The sequence below is a fragment of the Capra hircus genome (assembly GCF_001704415.2).
Source record: "Capra hircus breed San Clemente chromosome X unlocalized genomic scaffold, ASM170441v1, whole genome shotgun sequence".
Lineage (NCBI taxonomy): Eukaryota > Metazoa > Chordata > Mammalia > Artiodactyla > Bovidae > Capra > Capra hircus.
Genome location: NW_017189517.1, coordinates 23,993,516 through 24,012,048, shown reverse-complemented (window position 1 = coordinate 24,012,048; position 18,533 = coordinate 23,993,516). Strand labels below are relative to the sequence as shown.

General features: G+C 40.1%; 1 protein-coding gene across 2 annotated transcripts in view; it reads right to left on the bottom strand.

The window, feature by feature from the left end:
* OCRL (OCRL, inositol polyphosphate-5-phosphatase) overlaps positions 1–18,328 on the bottom strand; it is a 47,863-nt gene extending 29,535 nt beyond the window's left edge. For both annotated transcript variants that reach the window (XM_018044193.1, XM_018044194.1), the window contains exons 1-8: positions 18,100–18,328; positions 17,755–17,834; positions 13,304–13,383; positions 10,531–10,569; positions 2,434–2,544; positions 1,883–1,972; positions 1,056–1,176; positions 806–967 (exon numbers count right to left, since the gene is read on the bottom strand). In XM_018044193.1, the coding sequence (XP_017899682.1) occupies positions 806–967; positions 1,056–1,176; positions 1,883–1,972; positions 2,434–2,544; positions 10,531–10,569; positions 13,304–13,383; positions 17,755–17,834; positions 18,100–18,138 (722 nt within the window). In that variant the 5' untranslated portion in view covers positions 18,139–18,328. The remainder of the gene's footprint in view (positions 1–805; positions 968–1,055; positions 1,177–1,882; positions 1,973–2,433; positions 2,545–10,530; positions 10,570–13,303; positions 13,384–17,754; positions 17,835–18,099) is intronic.
* Positions 18,329–18,533: the final 205 nt, after the last annotated feature.

Here is an 18,533-nt window from a genome sequence, read left to right as displayed (position 1 = left end):
ACCACATTTCCTTCCTCTTACATTCCATCCAAACATATTTGAAGGGAGAGCTTCTGGATGGGAAAGAGGTATCTTCACTCTGTAAGGATATCTAATATGGATAACTGTTCCATAAGGAACCATAGTTAAATCCAAAAACTCACTTCTTGAAGGATTAGAAGGACATCTGTGGAGGAAATTCTGTTGAGACAGATATAGTATTAAGGGGGAAAGCAGAAGGGAAAACTCATGACTATCTTAACTGTTTACATACAAATATAAGCATCCTGGGGAATCTGAAGAACTGGAGGCTTCAGCACAGGGATATAGTCATGACTGAATTAGAATTCAAGATAGGCCTCCCAATCAAGAGGATTGGGTGAAACTTCGTTTAGTTAACTTACCAAAAGTAGGAAAATGAAAATTAAGATCTAGTGGTAACAGTGGACTTAATTTGCCAGTACTGGCAAGAAGAAATTCAGCAGGTCAGATAGATAAACACACCTGCTTATGGAATGTGCTAGGAGACAATTCTCTAGTACATGTGAGCTTGATTTCGTTCTCTAAGAGTGGATAGTATTAGTAGATGTGGTATTATTAGTAATTAGAAAATCCAAGGGAAATTGTAGCATTTGCATTATCGCGGATATGTAGGTTACTGACCGCAAAAAGACAAGCACTTGAATCAGCTCACCATTCTTTTTTATTATGCTTTTATTCTGAAATAAGCTAATTACACTAATACCTTAAATACCAAAAGAATATTTTTTTCTATACCAACTAATGTAACTAATGTTTCACCTCCTTAAGTAGAAGGGAGACTAACCTGAAAGTCTGAATGTTGACATATTCTTTTTCTCGCTTTGCCAGGATGTGTTTGATGAGACCCTCCCGCTGTCCAGACTGGGTGTTTGGTACAAAGAGCTTCCGCATGGTGTTGGTCACTTTGGGGGGTTCCTTGTTAGAAGCTTCTTTTTCACGTGGAAGCCTAGCAAATAAATGAGCAATTCAGAAGTGAAACTGCCTTCACCAGGGAAGTCTCACACATGGGAAATCTGTTTCAACACAGGACTTACATTCTATTCACTGAAGGGGGTGGGGGTGGAGGTTCCCGGTGAACCCCTATAGGCTGATTCTGCAAATTGATTTTCTTGTCCAAATTCATAGATGAAAAATTATCCTCAAATCCAAGAAGCCCTGAAGGATGCAGAACCCAGAGTCAAAGCGGGGGAAGATAACATCCAACTTGTTCAGGATAGATAGGACTTTGCTTTGGTCAGCGGTTTTGGTCTGACCCCTATTTGCTCAGCGGCGTTACCAAACAGAAAGGTATACGAACAGTGATAACGTAGCTAGGGGAAGAAGCACATTTGTCCCTGAACCACTGACATATTAACTAGAATGATAAACATAACTAGTAAGTTACATTAACTTGGAATGTGACTAAAAGAGCGAGTATTTATAGACTTTTAGCACAATGCCTGGTTGATAATTAGGGATTATATCACTATCTCATTTAATCGTCACAAAGACCCCCATGAGATAGGTGCTATTAAAAAATCTTCCTAAGTTACAGAAAAAGAAACAGAAGCTCAGAGATGTCAAAGTAACTTGACCAAGGTCATATAACTAGGAAGTCAGAGAGCTGTGATTCAAACCCAGGCAGTCTGCCCCTGCAGTCTGCATTTTTTACCCCTCTGCTAAGCTGGCTCCAAAAGAGCTAATGTGCCACAGAAAGTAACAGGACTGAACATGAGGTGGTGAGTACAGACTCCAAAACCACTCCACAGGAGAAGGTATCTGACATTGACATTACCCCACACTATCTTATCTGCCCAGGTAAAATCTACTGACTCTGCAATCATCATAGCAACCAGGGGAAAAAAAAGAATCTTTTCAGTACCTGAAAAAACAGAAGAGTTGTCCTTAGTGTCTAATTTCTGGTACCAGCTGGATGACTCCTTTTGGTCTGGAACAAGAAGCTGTGACTGAGCTGGAGAGATAGGGGTCATAGAGTGAAACAACCATTCCACTGAATGGAACTTACCATAACCAAAAGAGGAGCCTGGCAGGCTACAGTCCATGGGGTTGCAACAGTCAGGCACGACTTAGCAACTAAACCACCACCACCACCAAAGGCCATTCACTTAGCACCATTCCTGAACACAAAGGAAGAGACTAAGAAAATGAGAGCAGCTCTGGGACCATCTGGGGCTGGAGGAGGATTACTGTCTGCAGTAAGCTGGCCATGGCAAGAAACAGAAGATTCTGGAAACTGACTCAGGGTCCTTAAAGCTGAATAGACTTACCCTAACCTATCCCTGGGGTCATTCCTGAACAACAAAAAAAAATCACCTATCAAGGCTCCATGGGCAAGGTACTCTGCTAACAGCCACCTGTCTCTGTATGCATGTCCCATACAAATAGAAAGAAAACTGCTGAGGTTTGAGTCACCTTCCTGAGCAGCAAGGACTTCTGAGACGAACTTCACACAGTGATCCTCATCAGGGATTTCAAAGCGTCGCTCTCTGGTCCAGTCCCCTTGAATCCGAATTTTGCAGCCACCTAAAAAGAATAGAAATCCATATACATATAATGTTTTCTTGGGATCATATTTTCAACTTACCAATTTAATAGAAGAAGATCCAGATAGCAAACATTCCAGACCTCTAATGTATGAAGCATTCCTATAAGATGAAGGGATTCATTGTGGTGGTGGTATTGGGGGTGATGCAGAGAAAAATTTAATGTAGGCTAATGAACTGTGTAAATGAGCAGCCCAATATAGTGACATGATGCATAATAAAATCATAGTTTCCTACATTCTGATATGTTGCTCATATGTCACTGTAGGAACCTTCAAATTCTAGCAAAAGATCAATTCCCCAACCACCTCCCTCACAGCTCCTAGCTGGAAATTCCTACCACTTCAAATCCAAATCACATAATATGAATCTCTGAAGTGTGAAGGAAAAAACGGAAATAGGATGGTTTGTTCCTTAGGTACAGACTGTACTCAGGCAACTGAATTTATAAGCTAAGTAAAAAAGAGAAGCATAATGGGAGCTGCTTGAATTATTCTGAAAAGAAGCATCCATACCTCATTTACCTCCAGTAAAAAATCTATGTCTTGAAAAAACTCACAAAAATAATATAATGACCCATGTCCATGAGTGTTCTGGTTCAAGTATAGCCAATTGGAAAACAGTGTAATTAGAAGCAAAGTTACCTAGGACTTCAGTTTCTTATGTATATAACATACTGTCTCCCCTTTTCTAAAGCCTTACATTTACCATCTGTATCAACTGTCTGGCTATGGTGATCCAGGAAACCCAGGTCCTTGTTTATATTCTTATTTTAACTGGTTTATTACACATACTGCTTTCTCATGGCCCTAGAAACTATAAGCTCTTTGAGGGCAAGAGACAGGTTTCACATAAGGTTTACCCAACACAACACTCTCAATGGTCTCCCGGGGTTGTCTGGGACAGAAGGGCTTCTTAGGACTCAAGACTTCTAAAGCTAAGACCAGGAAAGCCCCAGGCAAACTGGGCTCATCAGTTACTTTATTGATAATAATGACATCAGACTTCACAGACAGAAGGCATTTAATGACTATAGAACTGGACTCTTTCACACTTGTAAATAACAGAGATGAGAAAATGAAATGAAAATCGTAGTATCTTATGGTAGAAATCCACTTCTGAATCTTTGACTCTTTCTTTGCATTTCTTTACGTTTCTATCTACACAGATTTAGTGATCAGAAGAAAGAGATAAACATAGAGGATTAAAATGGGGGAAAAAAGCATGCAAGAGGACCAGCAATAAGAAAATTAATGAGGCTGCCACTGTAAGGAGGAAAAAAGGGCATGAATAAGGACTGTCAATTAGAACTGCCTTCAAGATACAGGGAAAACCTCCTTCAGGACACAAATAGTCCTCTCTTTCTCTGATAATTTATATTAAGAGTAGAAAAAAAAACTTAAAAAGAGCAGCTTGTATCGGACAGAAACTTAGAACAGGAACATGTGTTCTCTCTGTTCCAGGATCTTGAAAGATACATTTTAGCAAGTTTAAAAAAATAAACTGACCCATTTGACAGAAGATTCCAGAAACTGCTTACAAAACAAAAAACACTAGATGCTCTCTCACCATGTTGCATGGGAAAGGGAACAAATTACCCCCTCCACCCAACTGTCTACTCTCTTCCCTGCCAGCCCTTCTGGCCTCTGAAATCAGCTAACACTCCTCTTTCCTCAACTTCTCTGAATACTCCCTGAATCTCTCAGTAGTTCTCAACTCAGGGAGCATCAGAATTACCAGAGGCACTTTCAGGAAATACTGACACTTGGGCCCCACCCCAGGCCAAGAAAACAGAATTTCTGGGGGTGAAGCCCAGACACTGGCAGTTTCTAAAAACACTCCCCTAGGTGATCTACTGCATCCAGAAAACCAGTCACCTGCAAACTGGCTGGCCCCTGAGAGTAGCTCCCCCTGTGGCCCTCCGAAGTAGAGGCTATTTATAGTCTCTCACACACTATGTAATTTAAGACTGGTGTCCTTATTTGTCCTAATGCCATCTCCAGACCATTCCCTCTCCTCCTCCCTCAGGAAAAATCCCTTCTACTTTGAGGCTCACCCACTGGACTATGCCAGCGCTTTCCCTTCCTTCCTCCATGAGATCATGTACCAACCTCCCAGAAATTTCTGAATCCAGGTCTGATTCATAAGACTTCCTCTCAACTCACACTTTTGCTTTAATTTTGCATCCCTTCAAAATTAGCACCAAAAACTCAGTCAACACCTTCAGCTTCCTCATCCAATGACCTTGCCCCTCCACCTCAGCCACCTACTCCCTCAGTCTTACTGGGACTACTCAGTTATACCCTGGATCTTTTGTCACAGAAACACCATCACCTCATAAATCTTTAATTCAAATACCCACTCTGAACTCCTTGCCGCTTACCTGCTCTTAGGGGAATCTCTGACACACTGATCCCTTCACTTTCTCAGTATTCATTCACTCTCTCTTGTTTTCACTACCCTCCCCCACCTTTCTTTGTGAGGGCATTAACCCTGCAACTGTGCTTAAGAAATTTTCTCAGCAAGAATATTGGAGTAGGTTGCCATTTCCTCTTCCAGGGAATTTTCCCGACCCCAGGATTGAACTCATGTCTCCTGAAGCTCCTGTAATGGCAGGCAGATTATTTACTACTGAGCCACCAGGAAGCCCTTCGCTTTCCTTTTTGTCAAACAGAAGCCATCATTTCACTCAGTTGCAAAAACCCAGAACTGCCTTACCACTCACTGTGTTCTGGCTAATGCCTACCTGGCTAACTTTCAACACTCAGAAATCCAACTAACTGCGTTCTCTGTACTTATATCTGAGGGAGTAAAACCAGATACACAAGCACACACACACCCCATTATAAATTGACTGCTAACCTCAACAGGGCCCTGTATGATAGGAATCAGTCTAAGTTTCCATAGTCAACTTGTCTCCCACTACTATCTGGAAAAACAATTCACAACTTCACATTTATCGTCAGTCTTTGAATCCCACTCTTCTCAAGCTCCTTTCTTCCAAGCAGACTGCTTTACCTCATACTTCAAAGGAAATGGAAGCCATCATATAAAACCTACCTGTATCTCTATTCATCTTCTTTCCCTTCTGGTACAAGGAAGAAGATCAGAGGAATTACAACCCCTTGGGTTCTCTCAGGAATCTTACCTTCTCTATCATTCTCTAGACACCTCCCCTCAGTATCTTCAACCTCTCCCTCATAGTCTCCTTCTTATCAGCATTTAAATAAATCGTGCTCTAAATTATCATTTAAAACAAAAGACCTTCCTGGACCCCATATCCCCCTCCAACTCCAGTTCATCTCTACATTCCCCTCTGCAGTCAAGCTTTGAAAGACACATAGTTAAGTTACTACTTGCTCACCTTCCATTTTGCTCTTTAATCCACTCCAATGTGACTTTGGCTCCCACTACCCCTCTGAAATTGCTTTGTTAAGGTCACCAATAATCTCCATATTGCTAAATTCAATGGATATTCTTCAGTCATATTATCAGATCTATCAGCAGAAATCAACAGTTGATCCCTCCTTGAAATAGTCTCTTTAAAAGGCTTCTATGACACCATACTCATCTAATTTCTCTCTCTTTGGTCACTAATTTTTAGTGCCCTTTGAAGTATCTTCTCCTCTACCCAAACTTTAAAAAGTAGAGTGAGTTCAATCCTAAACCTTTTTCTTCACTCTGTATCAGCACTGTCCAATAGGACTTCCTGTGATGATGGACATGCTGTATAACTACACTGTGCAATATGGTAAACAATGACCCCATGTGGCTAATGAGCACTTGAAATGTGACTAGTGCAACTGAGGAATTGATTTTCTAATTTTGTTCTAATTAATTTAAATAGGCACATATGACTAGTGGCTACTATAACTGATAGCACAGCTATACAATACAATTATATCATCTCCTATGGTTTCAAATACCCTCTTTGTGCTAGTGACCCAGACCTTACTTCTGAGCTTCAGATGCATACATTCAACTGCCAATTTATCATCTACACTGAAATGTCTCAAAGAGATTTCAAAGTAAACATAGCTAAAACCCCAGGAAAACTCATTCCTCTTGCAATGTTCTTATTTCTGCAAATGGTACCACCAACCACATTCATGCCAGAAACCTAGGATTCATCCTTGACAACTTCTCTTCAGCTTACCCCCTACCCCCACACCAGCCTCTGTTGATTTACTCTTCAAAATCATTTATCATATCTGTCTACTTCTCTCCATTCTTACTGCCACCATACTCTCTAGCACTCTAGCTTAAACCACTGAAAGAGCCTCCTGGCAACCCAACACGGGCATAAAATCCTTCATATTCTTTCAGTTTTTAAACTCTAAAAATCCAGATTCCTCATCATGGCTTACAAGATTCTACTGGATCTGGTCCTAGCCTGGCCTACCTTAGTGCCTGAGACTTATTTCAGGCATCCTGGCCTTCTTTCATTTCAAAGAAAGTATCAAGCTACTTCCCAATTTGGGACCTATGCCCATGACGTTCCTGGAATCTTCTCTTCCCCATTTTCACCTTTTACTTATCCCCTCTGGTCTCAATTTAAAAGACTTCTTCAAAGAGGCCTTCCCTGAGGACCTTGACTAATTTAGTCTTATCAACTCTTTGTATTTCTCCCTGATAGTATTTATCAAAACTGCAACTATCAGGACTTCCCTGGCAGTCCAGTGGTTAGGACTCCAGGGTTCTGCTGCAGAGGGCCTAGATTCAATCACGAGTTGGGGAACTAAGATCCCACAAGCTGTGGGTGATGAAGCCAAGGGAAAAAAAAACAAAACAACAACCCTGTAACTATGTAACCATACATTACCAGTTTAAAAGCTGTTTCTTGAACTAAGTTTCATGAAGTACCATGCCTATGCTGCTTTTCCCTGTATCCCTAGAGCATAGTGCCTGGCACATAAGAGGTATTCATAAGCTTATGAAAAGGATTAACGGATTATAGCCATCAATGTGACACTAGTACCAAATAGCACAGAAGCAAGAACCAAAGCAGGAGCAGCAACCTTATCTATGTTATTTTCTACTGATTGTGCAGCACTTAGAATAGTGCCTGGCAAATAGAAGGCACTCTACAAATATTTGTTGAAGAATGAATAAAAGAGGGCTCAGTATTAGGGAATTAGTATCATACTGTCCATCAATAGGTCAAAAAAGGAAGAACAATAGAATCATCTCTATACATACTAAAAAGACATTTGATAAAATTTAATATATATTCATCATTTTAAAAACACAAAGGACTTCCCTGGTGGTCCAATTGTTGAGACTCCATGCTTCCACTGCAGGGGGCGTGGGTTCAATCCCTGGTTGGGGATTTAGGATCCCACATGCCCATATGCCATGGCCAAAAAATTAAATAAACTCATACAAATTTGAAATACATGCAGTTTCTTAACATTTTTAAAAATAAAACTATCAAATCAATAAGCAATAATGTCCTCAACAGTGAAGCACCACTTGAGGCATTCTCACTGGAATCAGGAGCTAAACATAAAATGTCATCATCATCATCATTTAACGTTGACCTCCAAATTCTTGTTGGTGTAATGAGATAGGAATCAAAACTAATAGCTACTGCTGCTGCTAAGTTGCTTCAGTCGTGTCCAACTCTGTGCGACCCATACATGGTAGCCCATCAGGCTCCCCTGTCCCTGGGATTCTCCAGGCAAGAATACTGGAGTGGGTTGCCATTGCCTTCTCCAGGTATAGCTACTACAAAGACACAAAACTATTATTTGCAGATGACTAGGGCTATCAAAACCAAAAAAGAAAATAAAAGGCTCCCCCAAAATAAAATTCTGTAAAGTGGCTGGATAAAAGATAAATATCTAAAAGCCAACAGCTGCTCTGTATACTAGTAGTAAGCAATAGAAGAGAAAAAAGCTTCCAAAAAAAAAAAGTTCCACTGACAATAGCAGCAAAAAAAATCCATCAAAAAATACTTAACCTACAAATATTTGCTATCTATGAAGAAACCACAATATGTTACTGAGAGATATAAAGAGAACCTCGGTAAGCAGAGATATACCATGTTCCTTGACAGTGACTAAATTTTACAAAGGAGTTAAATTAACAAAACTTGGTGCATATCTATGGTGAAATGTTAGCCATTAAAAATCATTTAAACTATTTTAAATGATATGCGAAAGGTCACAATATCTGTTAAATGAAAATGCAGGATAAAAACTATATATTAGGATTCCAATTATGTAAAAATATAAGTAAAGGACTGGAAAGACATACATAAAAATGTTAATTACAGTGGTGATCTCTAGGTCACAGGAGTGTAATTTTAATTTGATACTTTAAACTTTCGTGAACTTTACAAATTGTACCTAATGAAGGATGTATTGTCTCTATAATCAGAAAAAAACATTTTAAAATGTTTAATACCAACATCCAGACAGTGGGAAAACATAACGTTTCAGTAAAATCACCCTTGCTTAACAAACCCAAGGTCTTCTCCAGCAACATATTGTGTGCTCTAAAGGTTTATATGTGAAGCCTAAGGATCAAGAAAAAATCTAGTTTCAGTACAAATATTAATAAATAGGCATAAATGAAGGATTTTTTTCAAGTGGTTACTTAACTCCTTCCCATATAATCTAGTAACTTGAACTCTGGACACAGCAACACATGGTTAATTTCCATGTAGGAGAGGCCAACTAAACCAACGTCATAAATTAGGTGTTTGTAAGAAAAAAGGCACAGCTCAGTTTAACTTTTCAGCTATGGAAATACCTATTTCCATACTAAGAACAGGACATTTAGGTATCTAATTTCAGAAGATTTCAGCACCAATGTGAGTCACTGCTGAACAAACTTTGCTCACATTTTGCTTTATTAGTATTGCTCTTACCTTCTCCTTTCTAAGTACAGTAAGACATAGATATTAGGTTACTTGCTCTCCTGGATATCTGCAGTAGAAGCTAGAAGTTGGATGTGCTTAGCCTTTTAGGATCAGCCCTTAAGACTTCCAAAATTTATGACCAAAGGAAAGAATAATAAAATCCAAATCAGAAGAAGTACCTAAACTGTGTAATACAAAACAATAGTGCCAAGGACAGGGACTATATCTAAGCAAAATTATGTATGAACTGATAGCCCCAAGCTAAGGGCCAAGTCCCAGGCATCCAAGGACTCAACCAAGAGATAAAGCACCCCAATTGATTTGGATTCATGTCGTCATATACTCTTTCCCACGGCAACCACAGAGTAGATACAGTAGCATTCAAGTGCCCAATTTTTCCTCCCCATGTTAACAAAGCACAATTTTAAATGATAAATGGAGAACAGCTTGCACAGAAAGTCTAAGATGATTTGTTTCAAACAGATAAAAAATGCGAGAACGGAAACAGTGAGAAGGAAGACCATGTTCTCTCTGATAAAGAAATGCCTTGAGAAGACGGTCTTAAATAAAAGACCAAAATTATTTTAAGAAAAAACAAAACAAAACAAAAGATTTCCCTGGTACAAAAGGGACTCTGTAGCCTCCCAAATAATATAATAAATTAAGGAAAACATTATGATTTAACATGTAAAAATCAAAAGTAGGTAGGGGAAAAAAACTTAAAACATAACAGCAGTTAAAAAAAACCTCATAAACCTTTTGTGCCTTAAACACTCTATGGCCCTTCCTACAATTTCCTACTCCACAGGAATGACTTAACTGATAGCAACAAAAAACTGGTATCTCAAAGAAGTTCAGCATCAGAAAAGCAGATCACGTTTTCAACTTTTTAAAGACTCTTGCCAGCCACCTGCTTTTTCTTAAGCGTAGGCTAAGTGTTTTGGGGAGGCAATACTAATTTGTATGGCTGCCTTATGAAACTAGAGAATACAGGATAAAATGGTAAGATGAAAGTTGTGCAAAAAAGGTGTCTTACATACAGTGGGTCTTCAAGTACATATTTGTTGAATGAAAATCAACTCCATTCAGAAAGATACTTACTGTTTGAAGCTATGTCAATTAAAAGAGTTTCTTCTGCTTCTAAAGGAAAAGAAGAACAGGATCAGGGAAGAGAAAACCATTCATTATAACCCAAAGAAGTACAAACCTAACTACTTCTTTCAATCACCACTACTAGGTTTTAGAACACATTAAAAACAATCCTTTGCTTTTTTGTTTAGCACTTTTAAAGGGGGATTTTAATAGCACTGTGTCCTAAAGATTATAAGCAATTCAACTGAAACAAAAATGCATTGAACAAGTAATCACATGGAATTCCTCAAAGCAAATCAAGCAATGACAATAGTAGGGAATATAACATGTTAATTCAAGTGAAGGTGAGTTTAATTCCCCTCAACTATAACACACTAACTTAATATAATCTAACTGTATCATTTAGATAATTCTTATAAAAAGCCAAGAAAGTGACCCCAAAAGCCTAGAGGTAAATTACTTTCTTAACTCAAATCTAGTCTCTGAAAATTTTCCAATGACCTCATTACCTCCACCCCTGCCCCATACAGGAACAGAGAATACTTGAAGTTATCTTCAGGCTACCATTAACACTTGTGGGTCTAAGGCTTACCACACCCAACAAGTATAAAACGGGTCAAGTTCAAAGTTCTATTTTCTCTCCATGGCTCACCTAGACTTCCTCCCTTACCTCTAGTATCTAGATCCAACTCATCACTTCCTCTTGGACTTTCCTGGATTTGGCCATTGGCACCTGTCAGACCCTCCTGGCTGGTTAATCTCCGGGTACTCCCTCTGGGTACTGACTCCTTCCTGGAGGAGGAAATGGCAACCCACTCCAGTATCCTTGCCTGGAAAATTCCATGGACAGAGCCTGGCAGGTTGCAGTCTGGGGTCGTAAAGAGCAACTGAGCACGCAGGCACTGACTCCTAGGGATGAGTCTGGATCCACCTTGGCCAGGAGTAGTCTCAGCCTTTTCTAGCTCCCTCACTTGCCTGGATTGTAATTTGGCTCCATTATTCAGGTGCAACAGAAGAACTGATAATGCCCCAAGTTGTCTAATATTAGAGAATAGTCTCAATACTTTTACTAGCATGATGAATGAAGCAAGGGACAACAGTGCTTCAAGACAGAGGTATTAGTTCACAACTGCTCTTTGGTAACTTTAATTCTTTAAAACCCAAGTACTCATAGATTTTTCAAGATAGATGTACAGGTTGGGAAACAGAAAGGATGTGAAAACTCAAGGAGGTATCTGTTCCTTTTGTCATGAGGATTACTGTGTGCATGCACACAAATTTTCCTAGATTCCAACCTAGCAATCTGCCATCTATTTCTTATTAAAGACAATACCAAGAGAAACAGGGTAAAAGAGATTCTAGAAGTAGCACAAAGAAGGTATAGAGTTAATAGGATACTAACATCATTGTCTTTGGCTTTTCTCCTCCTTAAAGGGCTGAGTATATAACAAAAAGCACTATGCTATCAGAAGTGAGGTGACCACAATAACTTATTTCGGCATGCAGGTGCCTCCTTCAATGTCTCTCTTACACAGGGCAGGCTAAATAAAAGACTTCATTCTACTACACAATATGGATTCTATTCACAGTGGGTATTTTTAATTCTTAATACATGCTCTCTTAAAAAGTCATGCCCACTTAGTATTTCTACTTATAGGAATAAATTCTAAGGAAGTAAGAGACATGCAGGAAGATTCATTATTTATACTAACAAAAAATAACTCAAAGGTCAAACACAGGGAATAACTACAGTAGAGGTCACTCATAAAACTGAATAGTATACAACTATTAATAGCATGTCAAAGCACTCAAAACATGATAGCAAATGGAATGGACAAAAAACACATACATATGAGCTCCACCGACCCTAAAAGTTACATGTGTAGAAAAAAGGAAACTGTTAGGTATTTATCTCTGAAGGACGTTGAGTTTACTTATTTCCTTTATAATTTTCTGCTCTTTCCCAACTTTTTACAGTACATAGATTACTTTTGTGATCAAAAAAGTTGCATGTAGTTTAAGAAAGAATTTATGCAAGGTAAGATTCAAGTTTTCCAAGAAGCTGTAGCCGACACAGAATGCCTGTCTGATAAGCCAATGGAGCCACCGGAAACATAATGCATTTGTTCTCTAATAATCAATTTCCTTTCTAGGGCAATGTGAAATGACAGAAGCAACACCTCCTACACAAACCTCCCAATTTTTTGAGTCTCACTGTAGCAGATGAAACAACAGATTTTCTGTTCCCTTTCCCCAAATTTGAAGGCAGGAAGCCAAGTATTTCCTCCCAAGAGTTGATTTTCTTATGATTCACCAATGTCAAGGTTTGAGAATCAGCACAATTGAGTGTAAGGTACTACAATCTGGCAAGGCGTGTTGCCAAATGTTTTAATTTAAAATAGTGTGGGGAGAAAGTGCTGAATGCATGTGAATCGAAGTGACCTTGACAGTTTACAACGAGCAGTTTATCAGTTAAGCCCAAGAATGTGATTAAAATCTACATATAGGTTCATCAGCATAAAAGACTACCTACATAGGTAACAGACCACATCTGTCTCTAACCCCAGCCAGGGTGGCAGGTGAGAATATATATATTTCAATATAATCCTTCAGTACTCTTAGACAAAGAATTTATCATCTTCTCAATGGTAGATTATTTACAGAGGGTAATGCATTTCATTTTATGTGCAGTGACAAATTTAAAGATGTATGATATTATACAATGAGATAATGACCGAAGGAAAAAACATTATAAAACTAACTAAGCAATTAAAGCTAGTACCTTGAACACATCTGAAGTGGCTATTTATAGGAATGATATCTTGAACACGCTGTTCCTTCTTGTGCAACCGGATTATTAGCCTAGGAAACAGAAGAATGAATCAACGAATAGATACTGAAAAACTAAAAAAAAAAAATTTAACAACAAAATACATTGCTGTATTGTTATACAAATCTAGTCTGTATTTATTGGACTTGTTGGATCTTGTTCCCTGGATCTGAGAATCATGGTAGATATTGCTTGAGGTCTAAAAGGATATTAGTGATGATCAGTACCTGAATAACCACAGTTCAGTGCCATGGAGAACACAGTCTATGTCCTAAAAACAGTTTACAATTTTAAGAGCATGAGTTATAGTGCACACACCTTCAGATTATGCATACCAGAGTGAAGAACTAACAGTTAGGTGTGAAGACCATGAGAGAAGGGACTATGGCTGTCTTTTCACCACAGTATTTCTAGCACCTAGTACAACACCTGGCATGTAGCAGTCCCTCACGTTTGTTGAATAAATGGATTATAAATTTCATCAATTAGCTTTCTGATTTTATTCCCATGGCTTTTATCAAAGAATGATTCTATCTTTTCAAATAAGTATACAGGTTCGTGGAGAAGTAAGAGGAGGTGCCCAGCCAGCTGCATCAGTCAAAATAATCCAGTGACCAATGAGGTAGCAGATATCACAACCAGATTGCTTTTATATCCCTGTGTTTTTATCATGGTTTACAATTTAATGCTAGTATTTCTGGTAAGTATGACTGACTGAACTTGGCCCCTCAGTATAAAACACAAGATTTCCAAATTCCTATGTATTCCTGAAATATTAATTTTTCACTTATTACTTAATCTTAGTGGTCCAGAATCAAGGTGTAACTGACTGGTAAAAGGTCATCCTGAACATCTCCTAACTTCCCCCAAATCACTCTTCAGGTGGTTCTTTGAGCCAGGAGCACTATTCTTTTCTTCTGAGAGCTAGCTCAAACTATCAACTCCCCTGTGAAACTCCTCCGAAGTAACCTCAAGCAGAACTAGTGGCCTCATGCCTTTGCTTGTCCCTTAAATATAGCACTTAACAGACTCCATTACAGGTACATATATAACTATATACATACATACAAAAAACTACATGCGAATCCCTCAGATTTGAACTCCATGAAAGCAAACACCCTATTATATTCAGTTTTGTCTCTTACCTAATAGATGATCAATAACTTTGGTTGAATAAACATTTAATTAAGCTACAAAGAGAGGTGAATTTCTAAACATACTTGGTCAGCTTTTGACTTTAGAAGTCATTCTTTAGAGGGGCCTAATTTCTATTTTGTTGTCTTTTGGGGGCTTGTCATTTTAGCTCTTTGATTTTTTTTTTCAAATTGGTTAACTTTGAAGGGGTAACTTGGGGGAAAGAAATGCTTAGATAGAAGTAAGAGAAATAAAAGTACTAATGCCATTTTTCTGCTCTGATTCTACTTGCCTAACTTTCAGGGATTTATAGTTTAAGGTGATTAGAAAGAAGAATATGGGGGCAGGTCCTTCTCAAACTGCAAAGTTCATGAGTTGAGTAGAGTCCTATAAACCCAGATGTAGACCAGAAACTAGATAAGACTGACAAAATAATGGTCAACGAGAAAGAGCTTACTTTAAGGAAAATGAACACAAACCAATGTTATTCCCAAGTAAAGTAATACAGAAATGATGTTGAACATTAACAGTAAAGTTTCAACTGGATTGTCTTGTTAAAAACCAACACAAAACAGACAACATGGATGGACCTTGAGAGCATTATGCTAAATGAAAGAAGTCAGACAGAGAAAGACAAATACCATATGATCTCATGTGTGAAACAGAAAAACAAAACCCCAAAATACTGAACTCAAAGACCCAGAGAACAGATTGGCAGCTGTTAGAGGCAGAGGATGGGGGTGGGTGGGTGAAATGGGTGAAGGGGGTCAACAGGTACAAATGTCCAGCTAGAAAATAGTTAAGTCCTGAGGCTGTAATGTATAGCATGATGACTATAGTTAATAATAATGTACTGTATATTTGAAAGTTGTTAAGAGAATATGTCTTAAAAGTTCTCATCAAAAGAAAAAAAAATGTTGAAGGAACTTCTCTGGCAATTCAGTGGTTAAGACTCTGTGCCTCCAATACAGGGGGTGCAGGTTCAATCCCTAGCCCCGGAAACAAGACCCCACATACCACGTGGCACAAAGACAGAAAAAGACTTATGGTAGTGATCATTTTAAAGTATATACAAATATCAAGTCATTATATTGTACACCTGAAACTAACATAATGTTATAAATATCAATTTAAAAAAGAAATGCGACCCCCCCCCAAAAAAAATCAAAAAACATAAGCTGGGAATTCAAGTCAAGTCCACAAATATTTCCCTAGGAAATACTCTGATTTGTTTAAGGAAGGTTAAAGATGAAACAACAGGTTGCATCACAATCTATTTACCTTGAAAAAAAAGAATGTCAGTGTTTGATTCCTTGTGTGCAATAAAGTCGTTTTCAATTGTAATTTTAGTCTCTCAAGTAAATTTCTCCTATGGTTAACAGCAGGAACTACAAAACTAAAGAAGGCACCCAAAAGACACGGATTATACAGATGATTTGACAGTATTAGGTGTCTCCAATAATGTAATGTCTCCAATAAATGATTTCAAAAGAAACTTCTCAGATATGATGTAATTCTGAGATGTTATATGGCTTTAAATCTCAGCTATGTTACTTCCTGACTGTGAACAAATGACTTAACCTCTCTAAACCTCCATGTCTACACCAAGGAAAAGGGGATGACGATGATAATATTACAATTTCACAGCAATCCTCACATGAGAGTTAAATGAACTAATTCATGCAAGTGCTTAGAAGAGTACCTGACACACATCAAGCCATTGAGTGTGACTTGTGTTATACTCATAACTTATACAGAACTGTAACATAGAATTTGATTTCTCTAGGGGGGAAGATAAAAATAATCAGGAGAGCTACCACTGCAAGTTTAAAAGTGCTTCCAGTATATGAGACCAGATAGAAAGAGGTGTTTCTCTCAAGGCCAGCCGCTTGTTCCCTTATCAGCCGAACAGTTCCAAACCTACAGAACCAAGGGACCAGATCCTGGGATGTGGTCATCTCAACACTGTAGCTATTTTTATTTAATCCTCATAATTTAAAGAAGAGGAAACCGAGGCACAAAAAATTTAATGGTTTGCCCAAGGTTCACATCTTCCCATTCTATTCTTGCCTTTGGAAGTGGTACTGGTGTTCCACTTTTCAATTCACTTTTCTGTTGAATTTACTTTCATTAAACTGGTCTTCCAGTTTGATGAAATCTGGGAAAAATAAAATGAACTTATCACATCAACAGAACTGACCAACCACAATCTAGGGAAGAGCTACTTCCATAGAACCAGCTGACATCCAGTTTGAATGGCACCAAGAGTTTCAGAATAGGGCAGGCTAGGCTAATGGAAATTTCTTCTCTGTAAACTAGACAGCATAGACAAAGATTGAATCTGGACAATCTAAAGGCAGGGGCTGAAAAAAATTGTTTTTAAGCAGAATTCATTGTTGGGGGATGGCAGGATTTAAGTGATTGACAATTCTTCACTGATGTCAAGAAACCAGCCAACAACTAGGGGCGGTGGCTGGGGCATAAAGGGATAGGGACCTACCTATATAGGATAGTCATCAGAGATACTTTAGATGAAACATTAGTGGCAAGGAAGTGAGATCAGCAGCTATAGCGATGGCTTATCAAAATCTTTTGATCAGTCAGTCAACAGTCTTTACTGAGCTCTTATGTCCAAGGCAGAGTGGAAGGTAACACACCCTGATGAAAGGCCAAAAGTCGTTTACATTTCTATACATGTCATTACTTTTTCTAGCAGTCAAGTCAGTAAGTGAAGCAGTTACTGGCCTACACAAAATCATGACTGAATTAATGAATATGCCTTCAAGCAAACGGAATAAAGGGGTGGGAGACTGGAGGAACCAGTTGAATGAGATTAAGAGAAGGTTAACAATGAAGCGTTTTTACAACACTTTTACTTCTTTGTAAACCACTTTCATATTTATTATTCTCTCAGTTAACTCCAAAGGCTATAAGGTAAGGCAGTTCATGTTTTTATTAAACTGATGAGGACACTAAGACCCAGAAAGCTTTATTGACCAGCCCAGGATTACACAACCCATGTCAGTTGCAGGGGCAGGAACTAAGAACCCAGGCTTCCTGCTTGCCTGCCCATTGAGCCCTTTCCTGAGCCACAGGCCAGAGCAAACTTGGGGAGAAAGCCAGGTGGTTAGAGCACTGGCACTTCACACCCGGGCCGAACCTGTTGCCCACGTGGCCTCAGTGGGAGGAGGGTGCGTGGCTTGTCGCGGTTTGGGGTTGGGAGGTAATGGCAGGCTCCCCTCCTTTGTGGGTATCAGGTGGTTACTTACTCATACTGCCCGTTCCTCTGGACTAGGGTCAGCGCGCAGGGCTCCCGGAGAGGACCCTTCATCTCCATACCCTCGATAGTATGCGGGCGCTAGTCAAGGGTCTTCTCTACAAGCGCGGCCCAGGAGGGGACCCGAGGTGCAGGGTGGCGAGAGGCTCCTGCCCCTCTGCCCACCCTTCCTCCCCAGCGTCCGAGGCAGCGCCTCCCGCGCTGGCCCCCCTCTCCCGCTCTGCCCGGCTTTGGGGCCCGATTGCCCCCTAGCAGCCCCTCCGCCGCGATCCGCAGTCCCGCGGACCCCCACCCCCGCCCTGCGCGGCCTCCCCTCCCCCTTCTCTCAGGCGGATACAGTAAGGGGCTGGGCTCCAATCGGGAGCGGCGGCTCCATCCCGGCGGCTTCCAGGCTCGGCGGGGCTGCGGACTGCGGGCTGATCCGACGATACTGCCTCCCGCGTCCTCACACCCCTTAGCCTCGGCTGCGCGTCCTTAGAGAAACAGCTCCGTGCTGGGCGCGGGCAGCCCGCAGCCTGGAGCCCAGAGCCGGGAGCCGGGAGCCTGACCCGAGAGAGAGCGGCGCCTCCCACCCCCGCCAGTTTTCCAGGCCGCCGCAGATTCCGCCCCCTGCGGCCAAGCTGCGGAACTGCAGGCCAACCCGACGGACTGGGGGCGTCTCCCCCACGTCCAGCAAGGGATACCTTTTCAAGGCTGTCTGTGACGCCAGACTTGTTTTGGGGACTTTGAAGGTTGCCATAGAAACAAAGTACAGTCATACCCACCAAATAA